At 44.2% G+C, this 18,907-nt stretch overlaps 1 protein-coding gene across 1 annotated transcript in view; it reads right to left on the bottom strand.

Moving 5' to 3' along the window:
• The window catches only part of LOC137346933 (cytosolic 5'-nucleotidase 1A-like), a 163,383-nt gene extending 145,968 nt beyond the window's left edge, over positions 1-17,415 (bottom strand). Inside the window, exons 1-5 of the mRNA XM_068010888.1 lie at positions 17,360-17,415; positions 15,878-15,912; positions 14,812-14,898; positions 12,604-12,680; positions 11,213-11,380 (exon numbers count right to left, since the gene is read on the bottom strand). Coding sequence (XP_067866989.1) covers positions 11,213-11,380; positions 12,604-12,680; positions 14,812-14,898; positions 15,878-15,912; positions 17,360-17,415 — 423 coding nt within the window. The remainder of the gene's footprint in view (positions 1-11,212; positions 11,381-12,603; positions 12,681-14,811; positions 14,899-15,877; positions 15,913-17,359) is intronic.
• Between the last annotated feature and the right edge of the window lie 1,492 nt (positions 17,416-18,907).

Below are 18,907 nucleotides of genomic sequence, written 5' to 3'. Positions count from 1 at the left end.
TTGTCAAAGCTTTTCATCTTACACTCATCAGGACAATCCGCAAGAATACCAATGTAAGGGAAAACAACAACTTCATACCATATGAGAAGAGAGTGCTGATTGGTTGGCAAGTGAACTCTGATTGGTAGAGGCATTGCCATGGAGAATGCATGAGTTAACGGTGACTGACAGATAACTGCCAAGCTTTGTTTGAAATTTAAACCAGGCAGCTTGACATGACTGATCAAGACATTGACCTGAGGAATGAACCAGCGAATGGCTGTCACCAATTCCGCAATTGGACAACATTTGTTAAATAATCCTCAGTGTGCTAAGAATTACACTGCCAACCAATTTAAGATTGTCAGTAGGGCTCAGTGTGGCACATTTGCATGTACTGGAAGCTACATATACTAATACACAGGGCTCTGCTCTTTGCAGGCAGAAAGAATATGTACAAACATTGTGCCTGTTTCAGTTAAACAAAATAAGTGACTGCCATTTGCTGGTTCATTCCTCAGGGCAATGCCTTGATCAATCAGAGTCAAGCTGTCTGGTTTAAGTTTAAAACAAAGCTTGGCAGTTAACTGTTAGTTGTTGTTTTCCCTTACATTGGTATTCTTGTGGATTGTCCTGATGAGTCTCTATTTTCAGCAACACTCAAGTTCTGTACTACCAAACAACTAAAAAAAAATTAGTTGTGGAACATGATAAATCTAAACAGCCTTGTCTTTCATTACTTAGAACAAGGATCCTAGTTTGAAGTTTGCCGGGAGACGTTGGTGTAGTAGTAATGTCACTGAACTAGTAATCCAAATGCCCAGGCTAATGCCCTGGGGGTATGGGTTCAAATCCCATTATGGCAGCTGGTGGAATTTAAATTCAATTAATTAATAGAAAAATCTGGAATTGGAAATTAGTCTCAGTAATGGTGCTGTGAAACTATCATAAGTTGTCATAAAAGTCCTTCTGGTTCACCAATGTCCTCCAGGGAAGGAAATCTGCCATCCTTACTTGGTCTAGCCTAGATGTGACTCCAGACCCACAGCACTGTGGTTGATTCTTAACTGGCCTCTGAAATGGCCTAGCACACCATTCAATTGTTACGGGCAATTAGGAATGGGCAACAAATGCTGGCCTTGCCAGCGACGCCCACATCCCATGAAAGAAAAAAAAAACCTCAAAGGCTTCACCACTGGAATTTGGGGGCGAGGGAAGCAGGGTTAACAAACAGGTCGTCATGGCATGATCTACAGCATCTTCAAAGAATGGATCTTTAACCTTTCACTTGAAGTTACATAGAATGACATGGACAACAGCCAATCAAGAAAGGATAGAACTTACACTTTCTGGAGAGAAAATTTGAATTTATAAAGTTCCTCATCAGATCCTCGTAAGATCCCAAAGTGCTTCACAGTCAATTCATTACTGTGTGGTGCAATCACTGCTGTTATGTAGGTATATATAGCAGAAAATACACACACAGCAAGATCCCACAAATAGCAATGAGATGACTTGTCTAGTGGTGTGGTTTGAAGGAGAAATGGTTGCCAGGATCCAGGGAAAATTATTGCTGCATGATCTTTTACATACTTTGTGACTGATTACCAGCGATACATGGGAACCTAAAAATAAATCAACGGGAGGAACCTATTGGATTTAATATGGGAAAAATGATAATGGAGAAGTAATTGGACTTAAGATAGACAGATCTCCAAGACGTGATGGTTTTCATCCCATATTATTAAATGAAACAGATGAGGACATGATAGGTACATTAGTCATAATTTTCCAAAGCTCTCTGGATTTTGGAATTGTGCCTTTGGATTGGAACATTGAAAATACAAACATACGAATTAGGAGCAGGAGTAGGCCACTCGGCCCCTCGAGCCTGCTCTGCCATTCAACAAGATCATGCCTGATCTGATAGTAACCTGAACTCCACATTCCATCTACCCCCAATAAACTTTCACCCCTTTGTTTATCAACTGCCTTAAAAATATTCAAAGACTCTGCATCCACTGCCTTTTGAGGAAGAGAGAATTCCAAAGAATTACAACCCTCAGAGAAAAAAATTCTCCTCATCTGTCTCAAATGGGCGAGCCCTTATTTTTAAAACAGTGACCCCCTAGTTCTAGATTCCCCCACACAGGAAACATCCTTTCCACATCCACCCTGTCAAGACCCCTCAGGATCTGATATGTTTGAATCACGTTGTCTCTTACTCTTCTAAACTCCAACAGATACAAGCCTAGCCTGTCCAACCTTTCCTCAGAAGACAACCCGTCTATTCCAGGTATTAGTCTAGTAAACCTTCTCTGAACTGATTCCAATGCATTTACATCCTTAAATAAGGAGACCAATACTGTACACAGTACTCCAGATGTGGATTACTAATGCCCCGTATAACTGAAGCATAACCTCCTTACTTTTGTATTCAATCCCCTCGCAACAATCGACAACATTCTATTTGCTTTCCTAATTACTTGCTGAACATGCATACTAACCTTTGCGATTCATGCATGAAGACACCCAGATCCCTCTGCATCTCAGAGCTCTGCAATCTCTCACCATTTAGATAGTATGCTTCTTTTATATTCTTCCTGCCAAAATGGACAATTTCACATATTCCCATATTATATTCCATTTGCCAGATCTTTGCCCACTCACTTAACCTATCTATATTCCTTTCTAGTCTCCTATGTCCTCTTCACAACTTACTTTCCGACCTATTTTGAATTGAATACAAAAGTAGAGAAGTTATGTTTCAGTGATATAAGGCATGGGTGAGGTCACACCTGCAGTACTGTGTACAGTATTGGTCTCCTTATTTAAGGAAGGATGTAAATGCGTTGGAAGCAAAGAAGGGGCGGCACAGTGGCGCAGTGGTTAGCACCGCAGCTTCACAGCTCCTGCGACCCGGGTTCAATTCTGGGTACTGCCTGTGTGGAGTTTGCAAGTTCTCCCTGTGTCTGCGTGGGTTTCCTCCGGGTGCTCCGGTTTCCTCCCACATGCCAAAGACTTGCAGGTTGATAGGTTAATTGGCCATTATAAATTACCCCTAGTATAGGTAGGTGATAGGGAATATAGGACTACTGTAGGGTTAGTATAAATGGGTGGTTGTTGGTCAGCACAGACTCGGTGGGCCGAAGGGCCTGTTTCAGTGCTGTATCTCTAAAAAAAAAACTGGACTGATACCTGGAATGGGCAGGATATCTTACGAGGAAAGATTGGACAGGCTAGGCTTGTATCTGCTGGAATTTGGAAGAGTAAGGTGACTTGATTGAAACATATAAGATCCTGAGGGGTCTTGACAGGGTGGACGTGGAAAGGACGTTTCCCCTTGTGGGAGAATCTAGAACTAGGGGTCACTGTTTAAAAATAAGCGTTTAAGACAGAGATGAGGAGAAATCTTTTTCTCTCAGAGGGTCATGCATCTTTGGAACTCTCTTCCTTAAAAGGCAGTGGAAGCAGAGTCTTTGAATATGTTTAAGGCAGAGCTAGATAGATTCTCAATAAGGGGGTGAAAGGCTATCGGGGGTAGGTGGTTATGTGGGGAAATCAGTTTAGCCATGAACTTGTTGAATGGCGGAACAGGCTCGAGGGGCCAAGTGGCCTACTCCTGTTCCTAATTTGTATGTTCGCATATTCGTAAAATGTTGAGGCCCCAGCACAAATCACTGTGGCACACCACTCGTTACATCTTGCCAACCAGAAAACGACCCATTTATGCCTATTCTCTGTTTCCTGTTAGCTAGCCAATCTATCCATGCCAAAATGTTACCCCCTACACCATGAGCTTTTATTTTCCGCAATAACCTTTGATGTGGCACCTTATCAAATGCCTTCTGGAAATCTAAGTTCAGTACATCCACCAGTGCCCCTTTATTCACAGCACCTGTTACTTCTTCAAAGAACTCCAATAAATAGGTTAAACATGATTTCCCTTTCACAAAACCATGTTGACACTGCCTGATTACGTTCAATTTTTCTGTGCCCTGCTATCACGTCTTTAATAATAGCTTCTAACATTTTCCCTGTGACAGATGTTAAGCTAACTGGCCTGTAGTTTTCTGCTTTCTGTATCCCTTGCTTTTTGAATAAAGGGGTTACATTGGCTATTTTCAATCTAATGGAATCTTCCCCGAATCTAGGGTATTTTGGAAAATTGAAACCAATACATCCACTATCTCACTCGCCACTTCTTTTAAGACCCTAGGATGAAGTCCATCAGGACCTGGGGACTTGTCAGCTCGCAACTCCAACAATGTTCTCAGTATTTTTTCCCTGGTGATTGTAATTTTCTTGAGTTGCTCTCTCCCTTGCATTTCCTGATTTACAGATATTTCTGGGATGCTACTTGTATCCTCTATGGATAAGACCCATGCAAAATACCTGTTCAATTCAGCTGCCATCTCCTTATTTTTCCTTATTAATTCCCCAGACTCACTTTCTATAGGACCAATGCTCACTTTGTTAACTCTTTTTTTTTTTTAAATAGCTATAGAAACTCTTACTATCTGTTTTTATATTTCTAGCCAGCTTTCTCTCATACCCTAAATTTCCCTCTTTATTAATCTGTTAGTCGTTGTTTGGGCAGAATATAAAAAGCAGCAAAGAACAACTAACAGATTAATAAGGAGGAAAATAAAGCATATAATTGTGCAAAGATGGGTGGCAGGTCAGAAGATTGACAGAATATAAAAAGCAGCAATCTTCTGACCTGCCACCCATCTTGGTGCAATTATATGCTTTTTCTTTACGTTTGATACTATCGTTAACATTTTTGGTGAACCACGAATGGTGGCTTGAATTTTTTCTCTCGTTGGAATGTATCTATTCTGTGTATTCTGAAATATCCCCTTAAATGTCTGCCACTGCATCTCTACTGACTTATCCCTTAACCTACTTTGTCAGTTCACTTTTGCTAGCTCTGCTTTCATACCTTCATAACTTATTTAAGTTTAAAATACTAGTCGTACACCTACTCTTCTCTCCCTCAAACTGAATGTAAAATTCAGTCATATTATGGTCACTGCTGCCTAGGAGCACCTTTACTATGAAGTCATGAATTAATCCTATCTCGTTGCACAATACCAGGTCTAGTAGCTTGCTTTCTGGTTGGCTCCAGAATATGCTGTTCTAAGAAACTATCCCGAAAACATGCTATGAACTCCTCATCTAGGCTACCTTAGCCCATCTGATTTTTCCAGTCTGTATGTTGATTAAAATCCCCCATGATTATTGCCATACCTTTCTAACAATCTCCCATTATTTCTTCCTTAATACCCTGTCCTACCATGTGGTTATTTTTAGGGGAGCTGTATAATTGTCTTTATAATTTCTCATCTCTACCCAAACCGCTTATACATCTTAATTTCCTGAACTTTGTTCATGTCTCTCTATTGCGCTATTACCATTATTAATTAACAGAGCCACCCCTCCACCTTTTCCTAGCTTCCTGCCCTTCCTAAATGTCATGTACCCTTCAATATTCAGGTCCCAAACTATATCATCCTGCAGTCATGTCTCTGTAATGGTTATCAGATTGTACTTATTCATTTCTATTTGCACTTTCAGTTCATCTGTTTTGTTTCAAATGCTACGTGCATTCAGATACAGTGCCTTTAGTTTTGTCCTTTTATTATTTTTGTAGCTTCTAGCCTTGTCTGCTGATTTACTCTTAGATTTATACTCATTGTCCCTTCCTGTCACAGTCTGTTTATCATTTCCCATATTAATACCTTTCTCTCTTGCCTTGTCTCTACTCTTTGATTTACCACAACTTCCCAAATTTGATCCCTTGCCCCCACTAGTTAGTTCAAAACTCTCTCTACTTCACCAGTTATACAGCTCGCTAGAACACTGGTCACAGCACGGTTCAGGCGTAGACCATCTCAACAGTACAGCCCCCACTTTCCCCAGTACTGGTGCCAGTGCCCCACGAACCAGAACCCACTTCTACCACATCAGTCTTTTATTTATTTAGAGATACAGCACTGAAACAGGCCCTTCGGCCCACCGAGTCTGTGCCGACCAACAACCACCCATTTATACTAACCCTACAGTAATCCCATATTCCCTACCACGTACCTACACTAGGGGCAATTTACAACGGCCAATTTACCTATCACCTGCAAGTCTTTGGCTGTGGGAGGAAACCGGAGTACCCGGCGAAAACCCACGCGGTCACAGGGAGAACTGACAAACTCCGCACAGGCAGTACCCAGAATTGAACACAGGTCCCTGGAGCTGTGAGGCTGCGGTGCTAACCACTGCGCCACTGTGCCGCCCCCTTTGAGCCATGCATTCATTTCTCTAGTCTTATTTGCCCTACTCCAATTTGCACATGACTCAGGTAATAATCCAGAGATTATTACCTTTGAGGTTCTGCTTCTTAATTTGGTGCCTAGTTCCTCATACTGACTATGCAGAACCCCTTTCCTTGTCCTGCCTATGTCATTGGTACCTACATGGAGCATGACAACTGGATCCTCCCCCTCCCACTCTAAGTTCTCTCCAGCCCTGTGCAGATGTCCTGAACCCTGGCACCATGCAGGTAACACAGCCATCTGGACTCTCGCTCTTTGCTGCAGAGAACAGTGTCAATCCCCCTCACTATATTGTCACTCTATTATTTAATTTATTGTTTAAAAAAGGAGGGAGGGTGAAATCAGGAGTCTACAGACCTGTCCATTTAACATCAGTTGTGGGGAGGTTACTGGAATCTAATGTCAGGGATGAGTGACAGCCCCTGGACAAGTATCAGCATGAGTTTGTGAAGCTGCGGTCATATCTACCTAATTTAGTTGAAGTTTTGAAGAAGTCACAAATATGGTGGATAGAACAGTGTCTGTGGATGTTGTCTGTATGGACTTCAAGGAGATATTCAATAAGTTTCTGCACAAGAGATTGTGAGCAAAAATGAGATTGCATGGTATTGGAAGTTACCTTGTGATAAGGGTTGATAATTAGTTCTGAGATAGGAGACAGAGAGGAGGAATAAAGGGAATGTTGGTTGGTGTGATGTTGTAAGTAGTGTCCCTCAGAGACCTGTCAAGGAGCCTCAGTTTTTCTCCATAGGCATCAAAGACTGAATGAAGAAATGGAGTGTTGTATATTCAAGTTTGCAGATGACATTAAGTTAGGAGACTGAAGAAATGTTGTAGATGGGAACAGGAAGTTACAAAGGAGCATTGACAAATTAAGTGAGTGAGTAAAACTGTGGCAGATGTAATTCAGTGTGGAGAAGGGTGATTCATCAACTTTGGATTTGAGAAAGACACATTGAAATATTTTATGAATATTGAGAGACTAGGAACTGTGGATGAGCAGAGGGATTTGGGTGTTTGTGTACACAAATCAATAAAAGCTAATGGACAGGTGCAAAAAAAAAACAAACAAGGCAACGCAGTTGCTAGCACTGCAGCCTCACAGCTCCAGCGACCAGGGTTCGCTTCCGGGTACTGCCTGTTTGGAGTTTTCAAGTTCTCCCTGTGACCGCGTGGGTTTCCTCCGGGTGCTCCGGTTTCCTCCCACATACCAAAGACTTGCGGGTTGATAGGTAAATTGGCCATTGTAAAGATTACCCCTAGCGTAGGTAGGTGGTAGGAGAATTGAGGGAAGGTGGGGATGTGAGAGGGAAAATGGGATTAATGTAGGATTAGTATAAATGGGTGGTTGATGGTCGGCGCGGACTCGTTGGGCCAAAGGGCCTGTTTCGGTGATGTATCTCTCTTTGACTCTATAAAAAGGTTAATAGCCTTTTTCTCTTGAGGGCTGTAATACAAAGGGTGAAAGTTATGTTACATTTGCATAAAGTTCTAGTCAGACAAGATCTGGAGCAACTATGCCCATTTCTGGGCACCGCACCTCATCGAGTGCAGTGCAAATTCACCTGAATCATACTGGGGCTTAGAGAGTTAAATTGTGAGGTCAGGGTGCATAGACTGCTTGTATTCCCTTCAATTTAAATGATTAAGGGGCGATTCATCTGCGAACTATTTCAAAGGGTTCCTCTAGCAGACAAGTGCAGAACAAGGCAACACAACATTAAAATTAGAGCTAGGCTGTCTGCACTTCTCCATTCAAAGGGTACTGGGAATCTGGAGCTCTCTCCCCAAAAGGCTGTGGATGCTGGGGATCAATTGGAGCTCAACAGAGATGTGAATGGGAATCGGAGGGAAACTCACTACTGGTTGGAGTCATACCTAGCATAAAGGAAGATGGTTGTGGTTGTTGGAGGCCAGTCATCTCAGCCCCAGGACATTGCTACAGTAGCAGCACTCCAAGCCAAGCTGTGCCAGTACAGCTACAACACTGGCATTTACCAGATAATGTGGAAAATTGCCCAGGTAGTTCTTATCAGCAAAAAGCAGGACAAACCCAATCCAGCCCATTACTGCCCCATCAATCTATTTTCGATCATCAGCAAACTGATGAAAGGTGTTGTCGACAGTGCTATCAAGTGCCACTAAAAAGCAACAAACTGCTCACTGATGCTCAGTTTGGGTTCTGCCAGGGCCACTAGGCTCCAGACCCTCATTACAGCCTTGGTCCAAACATGGGCAAAAGAGCTGAACTCCAGAGGGGAGGTGAGAGTGATTGCCCTTGATATCAAGGCAGCATTTGACCGACTGTGGTATTAAAGAGCCATAGCCAACTTGAAGTCAATGGGAATCAAAGAGAAAACACTCCATTGGTTGGAGTCATACCTAGCACAAAGGAAGATGATTTTGGTTGCTGAGGCCAATAATCTCAGGTCCAGGGCACTGCTGCAGGAGTTCCTCAGGGTAGTGCCCGAGGACTAACCATCTTCATCCATTGGTTCCCCCTTATCCACTCTGCTAGTAACATCCTCAAAAACTTGAACAACTAACCTCCTGATTTCCCAAAGTTTGTCCACTATCTACAAGGCACAAGTCAGGAATGTGATGGAATACTCTCCACTTGCCTGCATGGGTGCAGCTCCAACAACGTTCAAAAAACTTGACACCATAACATAAGAACTAGGAGCAGGAGTAGGCAATTCAGCCCCTCGAGCCTGCCCCAACATTCAATACAATCATGGCTGATCTCATCTCAGCCTCAACTCCACTTTCCTGCCCGTTCTCCATAACCCTTCAACACATTACTAATTAAAAATCTGTCCTTTTTTCATTCATTCATGGGATGTGGGCATCGCTGGCCAGGCCAGCATTTATTGCCCATCCCTAATTGCCCTCGAGAAGGTGGTGGTGAGCTGCAGTCCATGTGAGGTAGGTACACCCACTGTGCTGTTAGGAAGGGAGTTCCAGGATTTTGACCCAGCGACAGTGAAGGAACGGCGATATAGTTCCAAGTCAGGATGGTGTGTGACTTGGAGGGGAACTTGCAGATGGTGGTGTTCCCATGCATTTGCTGCCCTTGTCCTTGCTGCAACCCATCCCATTTCCATTGCCTCCTCCTCCATTAGAGTCTAGAACAAGGGAGCACAGTTTTAAAATTAGGGTTCGTCCTTTTAGGACAGAGTTGAGGAGAATTATTTTCTCTGAGGGTTGTGCGACTTTGGAACTCTCGAAAGGTGGTGGAGATGGGGTCATTGAATATTTTTAAGGCGAAGGTAGATAGATTCTTGTTAGCAAGCGAATCAAAGGTTATCCGGGGTAGATGGGAGTGTGGAATTCGAAACACGAACAGATCAGCCATAATCTTATTGAATGGTGGAGCAAGCTCAAGGGGCCGAATGGCCTACTGCTAATTCGTATGGTCGTAGAATCACTACAGCTATGAATGGCATACCACCTCCCATTCTTTGCTCCCTGGCATTGTGAGTACACTTCTCCTGCAACCACATACATACACAGTATCACTCTTGTCACATTGCTCAGCTGTGCTTGTCAGCATCGTGCCACTGAGAGATCTGATGCAAGTGGCCATTCAATCTTGTCAATGCAGCGATCAACTCTGACTGACCATGGGCCTCCAGTGTGAAGCAAGTCTGCATCTCACTGTGGATGCTGGTTCCTGGTCAGGCCTGAGGCATGGGTCGATCACCTTGCCTCATATCTCATTTGCGCCATTTATGACATGTAGGGCTCTGAACTTGCAATTATGAAGGTCACTAGCCTTGCCAGACTGTACAAGGTCATTGAATTGCTGCCTGCATGGCACCCATGTTGGTGCTGACTTCCTCAGCCACATCTTCTTGCTGGCCTCTTCCTCACTTCCAGTGGGAACAGAACCTCGCTCCATTCCCTTCACGTCCACATGAGCATCTCCAGGGAGATATCACTGATCTTTCATCTGAATCCAGACATTCCTCTACAGGTTCCTTTGTTCTGTACACCTTCCAATGCCTTCCATGTATACAGCCTGAAAGAAGGCTGCAGACTGGCAACAGCCCTTTAAAATGACACCTCCCATCGAACTGCAGCACTAGCTGCTTCTTGCCACCTTTTATTAGCTTGCTCTCCTACCTGCCAGACGTTAATTGGCTGCAGATGGGAAGATCCCCAAGGGAATCACGTCACCTGCACAACCTTTTTTAAAAAATTCTTTCATGGGTTGTGGGAGTCACTGGCATTTATTGCCCATCCTTAATTGCCCTTGACACCTGAGTAGCTTGCTCAGCCACTTCAGAGGGCAGTTAAGAGTCAAACACATTGCTGTGGGTCTGGAGTCACATGTAGGCCAGACCAGGTAAGGACAGCAGATTTCCTTCCCTAAAGGACATTAGTGAACCAGACGGGTTTTTTTTTCGACAATCGATGATAGTTTCATGGCACCATTACTGAGATTTGCTTTCAATTCCAGAGTTTTATTAATGAATTGAATTTAAATTTCACCAGTTGCTGTGGTGGGATTTGAACCCATGTCACCAGATCATTAGCCTTGGTCTCTGGATTACTAGTCCAGTGACAATACCACTACGCCACAGTGACCCCCTGCACTCACCCCAGAGGTGGGACTTCTGCTCATTTGGCAAAATCCAGCTCACAGTCAGACATTCAAAGGCACATAACATAGTCAAGTAAATGCACACACACACTCGCACATTCATACTCATGTACACCACAAACACTTATATCACACATGCACATACTGTATACTGGGTGATCACTAGACACGCACTCCTGACACACATACACACCCGTTTTGAACAAGTACCCACTGTTCATGCGTTAAAGCATGTCCTGTGCAGCTGTTGTGCTGAGGGCCAAGGGCTGCTGATGGTTCTGCTCTTGGCTCCTACCTGGACAAAGGGGAAGGCGGCACCTGGTGCAAAAGGCTCATTCTCATGTTCAACTTGGTATTTGACATAAGCTTCCACACCATCCTTCTGGAAGATCTTTGTCTCTTCCTCCATGTTGAACAGCGCCCGGGATGAGACTGCGATGGTTGTAGCATATTGTGGACTTGGCTATGGGGAAAATAGAGGCAATGGTAAAACAATCACCATCTGACATTATTTGTAAACCTGTCTCTGAAAAGAAACATACCATTATCCACACGATCCTCTACATTTCTGCCTATCACCCCTGTAAACCATTCACAAATATCTCTGTCTCTCATTCTCAACATCATTGTTGATCTCTCTATTCTCCACATTTTCATTTTGTCTGTTGTGTCACGATCTACTGCTTTCTCTCTTTTTTACTCAAGCCTTCTTTCACTCGTTGCACCTCATTCGCTTTTCTAAACTCTCCCCCTTTATATCTCATCCTCTCTCTACTTGCCTGTGCCTTTCGATCTCTTATTTTCTGTTTCTCATTCTCTAAATGCCTCATCTCTTCCCAGATCTCACCTTCTTTCCCTCTATTTCTTTCTCTCTCTCTATCCTGTTTTTCTGGTGTTTTGAGGCTCTTCCACCAACAGTCATAAAATCAGAGTCATTTGGCACAGAAGGAAACCATTCGGCCCATTGAGTCCATGCTGCCTTTCTGTAGACCAACTCAGTTAAAAGCCAGCTACCCAACCCGGACCCGACGGGACTTGACGACATGTGTCGGGCCGCTTTTCCGGGTCCGGCCTTTGGGTTCAGGCCGAGGCCGGGTCTGGGTTGGGCCAGACACACACTGCAAGAATTGCAGGTAAGTGTTAAAAGTTAAAGACTTACCTGAACTGTGAGTCTGGGATGTCAAGCAGGGAAACTCTGAGTCTGCGCAGTGACCGTGTGAGCGTCTCTATGGCGTCATCACGCTCATGCTGCAGCTTCCTGAAGACTGGGAGTCGGAAAGTAAGTAAAGGGAATATTGTGGTGGTCAGGTCGGGCTCTGGTCGGGTTTTGTTTTGTAACTTGAGCAGGCCTTTAGACCCAGTCAGTACCATGGATGGGTGGGAGACCCTCCCCCACCTCTGCAATCACCCACCAGAGTATTCACCCACTATCCTTGTCTGTCACAGGAGTATAGGAACAGGAAAAGGCCATTCAGCCCCTCAGCCTGTTCCACCATTCAATTAGATCATGGCTAATCTGTACCTGAACTCCATTTACCTGCCTTTGACCAATATCTTTCTGTCCCTCTCTCATTCTGCCTCTTTGTACCGGTAAATGCGGCTTGTTCTGCCAAGCTGGCCGGCCCCAACCCGCTCGGTCTCGGTCCCGGGCCTCACCTTCCCCCCACCCCCGCGGTAATACATTACCGATTTCGGCTTCTTCCGGGGGGACAGTTTGCTGGGAGCGGCCGCAGCCGGTTCCGCGGCCCCGTTCTTCATCGGCTCTAACGTTGGGGAGAGAGAGAGACACTGCGGGCACAGAGACCGGGATAGAGAGAGAAGAACAGATAGATAGAGAGAGAGAGAAGAACAGATAGATAGAGAGAGAGAGAGAGAGAGAGAGAAGAACAGATAGAGAGAGAGAGAAAGAGAGAAGAACAGATAGATAAAGAGAGAGAGAGAAGAACAGATAGAGAGAGAAACCGAGAGAAGAACAGATAGAGAGAGAAACCGAGAGAAGAACAGATAAAGAGAGAGAGCTATATATAGAGTGAGGGGCGGACAGAGACCAGGTCGGCTGAGATACAGTTATATTGAAGGGGGTTATTGGGGAAAGGGATCGGATGAGGAAAACACTCAATAAAATGTCATAACGAGATTATTTAAAAGTAGGACTCCTGGCATTGGGTTAATGTATTAGCATGAACTGAGGATTGCTTAATGGACAGAGAATAGGAATAAACAGGACATTTTCAGGGTTAGCAGGCTGGAACTGGCAGGAAACCACAAGCAACACTCCTTGGGCCTAAGCTATTTATAATTTCTATTCATGACTTAGATGAGGAGACTGAGGAACATATCCAAGTTTACTGGTGATAAAAAGTTAGGTGGGAAAGTAAACTGTGAGGAGAGAAGGAGGAGGAGAGGTGACTTAATAGAGACATATAAGATAATCAGAGGGTTAGATAGGGTGGATAGTGAGAGTCTATTTCCCCGGATGATGATGGCAAACACGAGGGGACATAGCTTTAAGTTGAGGGGTGAAAGATATAGGACAGATGTCAGAGGTAGTTTCTTTACGCAGAGAGTAGTAGGGGCGTGGAACGCCCTGCCTGCAACAGTAGTGGACTCGCCAACTTTAAGGGCATTTAAGTGGTCATTGGATAGACATATGGATGAAAATGGAATAGTGTAGGTCAGATGGTTTCACAGGTCGGCGCAACATCGAGGGCCGAAGGGCCTGTACTGTAATGTTCTAAAAAAAAAGAAGCTGCAAAGGATTTAGACAAGTGACTGGGAAAGAATGTGACAGATGGAATATAATGCACAGAAATGTGAAGTTATCCACTTTTGTCAGAAAAGCTGTTTTTTTTTTCAATGGTGAAAGACTGGGAAATGTTAGTATTCAAAGCAGTGTGGGTCTCTATGTACTGGAATCACAGGAAGTTAACATACAAGTGCAGCAAGCAATTAGGAAAGCAAATAATATGTGAGCCTTTATTACAAAGGGATTGGAGTATAAGACTGATGAAGTCTTTGTGCAATTATTGCCTTGGGGAGGACACACCTGGAGTACTGTGTTCAGCATGGTTGTGGTTGTTCGACATTCAGCCCTCGGGCCAGGATCTAGCCAGGCAAAAGTTTCCACCTGGCCTATGGATGTAAACTGCCCCCAGGGCCCTTCCTCATCCTTACCAGGGGTCCGTGACTGCAGATGAGAAATTTCCCTTTGTCAGACCAGCTTTTAAACTTATGACTCTGCATCATTACATCCAGAGGGAGAGAGAGGGAGACAGAGAGGGGTGGAGTGGAGAGAGAGTCCGAGTCATTTATTTGCAGCACAGAAGGAGGCCATTCTGTCCATTGAGCCCATGCCGGTCTCCATGGAGCTATGCAGTCAGCCCCATTCTTTGGCTCAATCCCCGTAACCCTGCAAATCTATTTCTCTCAGGTGGCCATCCAACTTCCTCCTGAAGTCTCCACTTCCACCACCCCTATGGGCAGCGAGTTCCAGGTCATTACCACCTGCTGTGTAAAAAAAGTGCTTCCTCATATTTCCCCTGCATCTTTTGCACAAAACTTTCAATCTGTGTCCAGTAGTCCCAGAGGGGAGGGGAGGGGGAAGAGAGAACAACACACACACACACAGCGAAGAGAGGGGAAAAGAGAGATTAAGGTCTCTCCTGAAAAATGAACATCTGTCCAGAATACTCTGCATCATTACATCAAGAGATTGACGACTTGTGCAAGCAAAAATAATGCCAGGTATGTCACAAAATCAGTTTTCAATATAGTGATGAGAAAGTAAGTCATAAATTAGTCTTCTCATTTAATGTCTCTTCACAAAAATGCACATTTCTTGTGTTTATTAGTAAGTTAAGTTTTTAATGTTTTTATCTTTCAAAATTTGCTCACCAGCCCCCTGGGCCGAGCAAAAATCGTGATGCGGCCCTCCACCCAAAAAGGTTGGACCACCCTGGTGTACAGTTTTGGTCTCCTTACCTAAGGAAGGACATAGTTGCCTTATAGGAAGAACAACAAATGTTCACTGGACTGATTCTTGGGTTCAGGGGATTATCCCATGAGGAGAGATTGAATAGACTAGGCCTGTATTCCTCAGAGTTTCGAAGAATGAGAGGTAGTCTAACAGATACATAAGGGCTTGACAGGATGGATACTGAGAAAATATTTCCCCTGGCTGGGGAATGTAGAACACGGGGTCAGTCTCAAAATAAGAGGTTATCCATTTACGACTGAGATGAGGAAAAATGTTGTCAATCAAAGGGTTGTGAATCTTTGGAATTCTTTATCCCAGAGAGCACAGTCTTTGAGTATGTTGAAGTCAGGGATTGTCAGATGTTTGGATACAAAGAGAATCAAGAAATATGGGAATAGTGCAGTAATGTGCAGCTGAGGTAGAAAATTAGTGGTGGCACAGTGGCGCAGTGGTTAGCACCGCAGCCTCACAGCTCCAGCGACCCGGGTTCAATTCTGGGTACTGCCTGTGTGGAGTTTGCAAGTTCTCCCTGTGTCTGCGTGGGTTTCCTCCGGGTGCTCCGGTTTCCTCCCACATGCCAAAGACTTGCAGGTTGATAGGTAAATTGGCCATTAGAAATTGCCCCTAGTATAGGTAGGTGGTAGGGAAAATATAGGGACAGGTGGGGATGTGGTAGGAATATGGGATTAGTGTAGGATTAGTATAAATGGGTGGTTGATGGTCAGCACAGACTCTGTGGGCCGAAGGGCCTGTTTCAGTGCTGTATCTCTAAATAAATAAAAAATAAATAAATAAAAAATATAATTGAATGTTTTGGTTTGAGGGTCTGGCTGGGTTTGCTCCACATTTGCACCCAGTGAGACATGTAACTTGGCACCTACCACGTGCCTTAAAAGATCAGACACTTTGGGCATAAGTGTAACTACAATGAGCCCAAGTCTCTTGCACCTGTTACATTCGTCCATCAAACCCTTCTTCTCTGACCTTGAGTATCCTCCAATTGTACTTTTTCAGTTTCTCTGCATTAGAATTAGAATTAGAACATTACAGCACAGTACAGGCCCTTCGGCCCTCGATGTTGCACCGACCTGTGAAACTATCTGACCTACACTATTCCATTTTCATCCATATGTCTATCCAATGACCACTTAAATGCCCTTAAAGATGGCGAGTCTACTACTGCTGCAGGCAGGGCGTTCCACGCCCCTACTACTCTCTGCGTAAAGAAACTACCTCTAACATCTGTCCTATATCTATCACCCCTCAACTTAAAGCTATGTCCCCTCGTGTTTGCCATCACCATCCGAGGTAAAAGACTCTCACTATCCACCCTATCTAACCCTCTGATTATCTTATATTAAGTCACGTCTCCTCCTCCTTCTCTCCAACGAAAACAACCTCAAGTCCCTCAGCCTTTCCTCGTAAGACCTTCCCTCCATACCAGGCAACATCCTAGTAAATCTCCTCTGCACCCTTTCCAAAGCTTCCACATCCTTCCTATAATGCGGTGACCAGAACTGCACGTAATACTCCAGGTGCGGTCTCACCAGAGTTTTGTACAACTGCAGCATGACCTCGTGGCTCCGAAACTCGATCCCCCTACTAATAACAGCTAACACACCATATGCCTTCTTAACAGCCCTATTAATCACAATCAGATTTTCAGGTGCAGCAGGAAATAAAGGGATTTTCTGATGTATTGTTGTAATCGTTTGTGTGTTTTTTAAATTTATCCTTGCTGACAACTGCTCTGCATTTTTGTCTCATTGAATGGATTTTTATGCTGTCGGTAGAAGGAAGGTTAACTGTTCTTGAGATGTGAGCGTCTCTGGCATGGCCAGCCCATCCCTAATTGCCCTTGAGAAGGTGGTGGTGAGCTGTCACCTTGAAACACTGCAGTCCATGTGGGGTAGGTACACCCACAGTGCTGTTAGGAAGGAAACTCCAGGATTTTGACCCAGCGATGATGAAGGAACAACAGTAGATGCCCTGCTGTGTGACTTAAAGAGGAAGTTGGTGCTAATTCTGTTCTCATGCGCCTACTGCCCTTGTCCTTCTAGGTGGTAGAGGTCATGACCTTGGAAGGTGCTGTCGAGGAAGCCTTGGTGAGTTGCTGCCTCTATGCTCCAGTGGTTCAGGGAGTGAATGTTTAAGATGGTGGATAGGGTGCCAATCAAGTGGGCTGTTTTGTCTTGGATGGCGTTGAGCCTCTTTAGCATTGTTGTAACTACACTCATGCAGGTAACTGGGAAGTATTCTATCACATTCCTTACTTGTGTCTTATAGATGGTGGACAGGCTTTGGGGAGTCACCACAGAAGTCCCAACTTCTGGCCTGCTCTTATAGTCACAGTGTATATATGGCTGATCTAGTTAAGTTTCTGGTCAATGGTAACCCCCCAGGATGTTGATGGTAGGCAATTCAGTGATGATAATGTCGTTAGATGTAGACAGGACTATTTCTCACTTTGTCATGTAGATGCCAGTGTTGAAACTGTACTGGAACAGCTTGGCTAGAGGCATGGCTAGTTCTGGAGCATAAGTCTTCAGCACTTACACCCAGGATGTTTTGGAGCCCATAGCTTTTGCTGTAGCCTGATCCTTCAGTCGTTTCTTAATATCACATGGAGTGAATCGAATTGACTGAACACTGGGATGGTGGGGTCCTCGGGAGGAGGCTGAGATGGATCATCCACTTGGCACTTCTGGTTATAAATCCTTCAGCCATGTCTCTTGCACTTATGTGCTTGGCTCTGCCATCAGTGAGGATGGGGATGTTAGTGGGAGTCTCTTCCTCCCATTCATTGTGTAGTTGCTTATGGCTGGACTGCAGAGCTTTGATATGATCTGTTGGTTGCAGGATCACTTGGCTCTGTCTATAGCATGCTGGTCCTGCTATTCAGTATGTATGTAACTTTACCAGGTTGGCATCGTTTTTTGAGGAGCAGCTGGTGCTGCTTCTGGCATGCTTTTCCACACTCCTCCTTGAACCAAGGTTGGTTCCCTGACTTGATGGGACTGGTAGAGTGAGGGATATGCCAGGCCATGAGGTTACAGATTGTGGTGGAATATAATTCTGCAGCAGCTGATGACCCACAGCACCTCATGGATGCCCAGTTCTACATTGCTAGATCTGTCCTGGATCTATCCCATTTAACACGTATGTTACCCAACATGACAGGAGGATGTTCTCGGTGTCAAGATGAGATTTGGTCTCCACCATGACTGCGTGATGGTCAATACAGAGAATTACATGGAACTATTTCATAAAATTTACAACACAGGAACTGGCCATTTGGCCCAACTCGTCCATGTTTATACTCCACAGAAGCCTCCTCCCACCCTATATATATAGTTCTGAAGAAGGGTCACTGACCTGAAATGCTAACTCTGCTTCTCTCTCCACAGATGAGTGTTTCCAGTATTTCTTGTTTTTACTCCTCCCACCCTACTTTATCTAACAGAGCTGTCTATTCCTTTCTCCATGTCATTATCTACCTTTCCCTTAAATGCATCTATGCTATTTGCCTCAACCACTCCTTATGGTAATGAGTTCCACATTCTTACCACTCTCTGGGTAAAGATGTTTCTCCTGAATTCTTTATTGGATTTGTTAATGATTATCTCTAATTTATAGCCCCTAGTTTTGGTCTTCCCCAGCATCGTCCCTACATCTATCCTATCAAATTGCCTTATAATTTTAAAGATTTCTATTAGGCCACCTCTCAACTTTTATAGAGGAAGAGCCCCAGCCTATTCAGTCTTTCCTTATAGTTAGAACCTCCCACTTCTGATATGAGCCTTGCAATTTTTTTGCACCTCCTCCAGTGTCGTTTTTTTTTTGTAAAATAAGGCCAGAACTGTTCACAGTAACCTAAAATAAAAACAGAAAATGCTGGAAATACTCAGCGGGTCAGGCAGCATCTGTGCAGAGAGAAATAAAGTGATAAGTTGATGACCTTTTAACAGAACTGGAAAAAATTAGAGATTTAACAGGTCTTAAACAAGTCCAGAG

Source organism: Heterodontus francisci, chromosome 31, assembly GCF_036365525.1.
Source record: "Heterodontus francisci isolate sHetFra1 chromosome 31, sHetFra1.hap1, whole genome shotgun sequence".
Classification (NCBI taxonomy): Eukaryota; Metazoa; Chordata; class Chondrichthyes; order Heterodontiformes; family Heterodontidae; genus Heterodontus; species Heterodontus francisci.
This window is presented reverse-complemented; position numbering and strand designations above follow the sequence as displayed.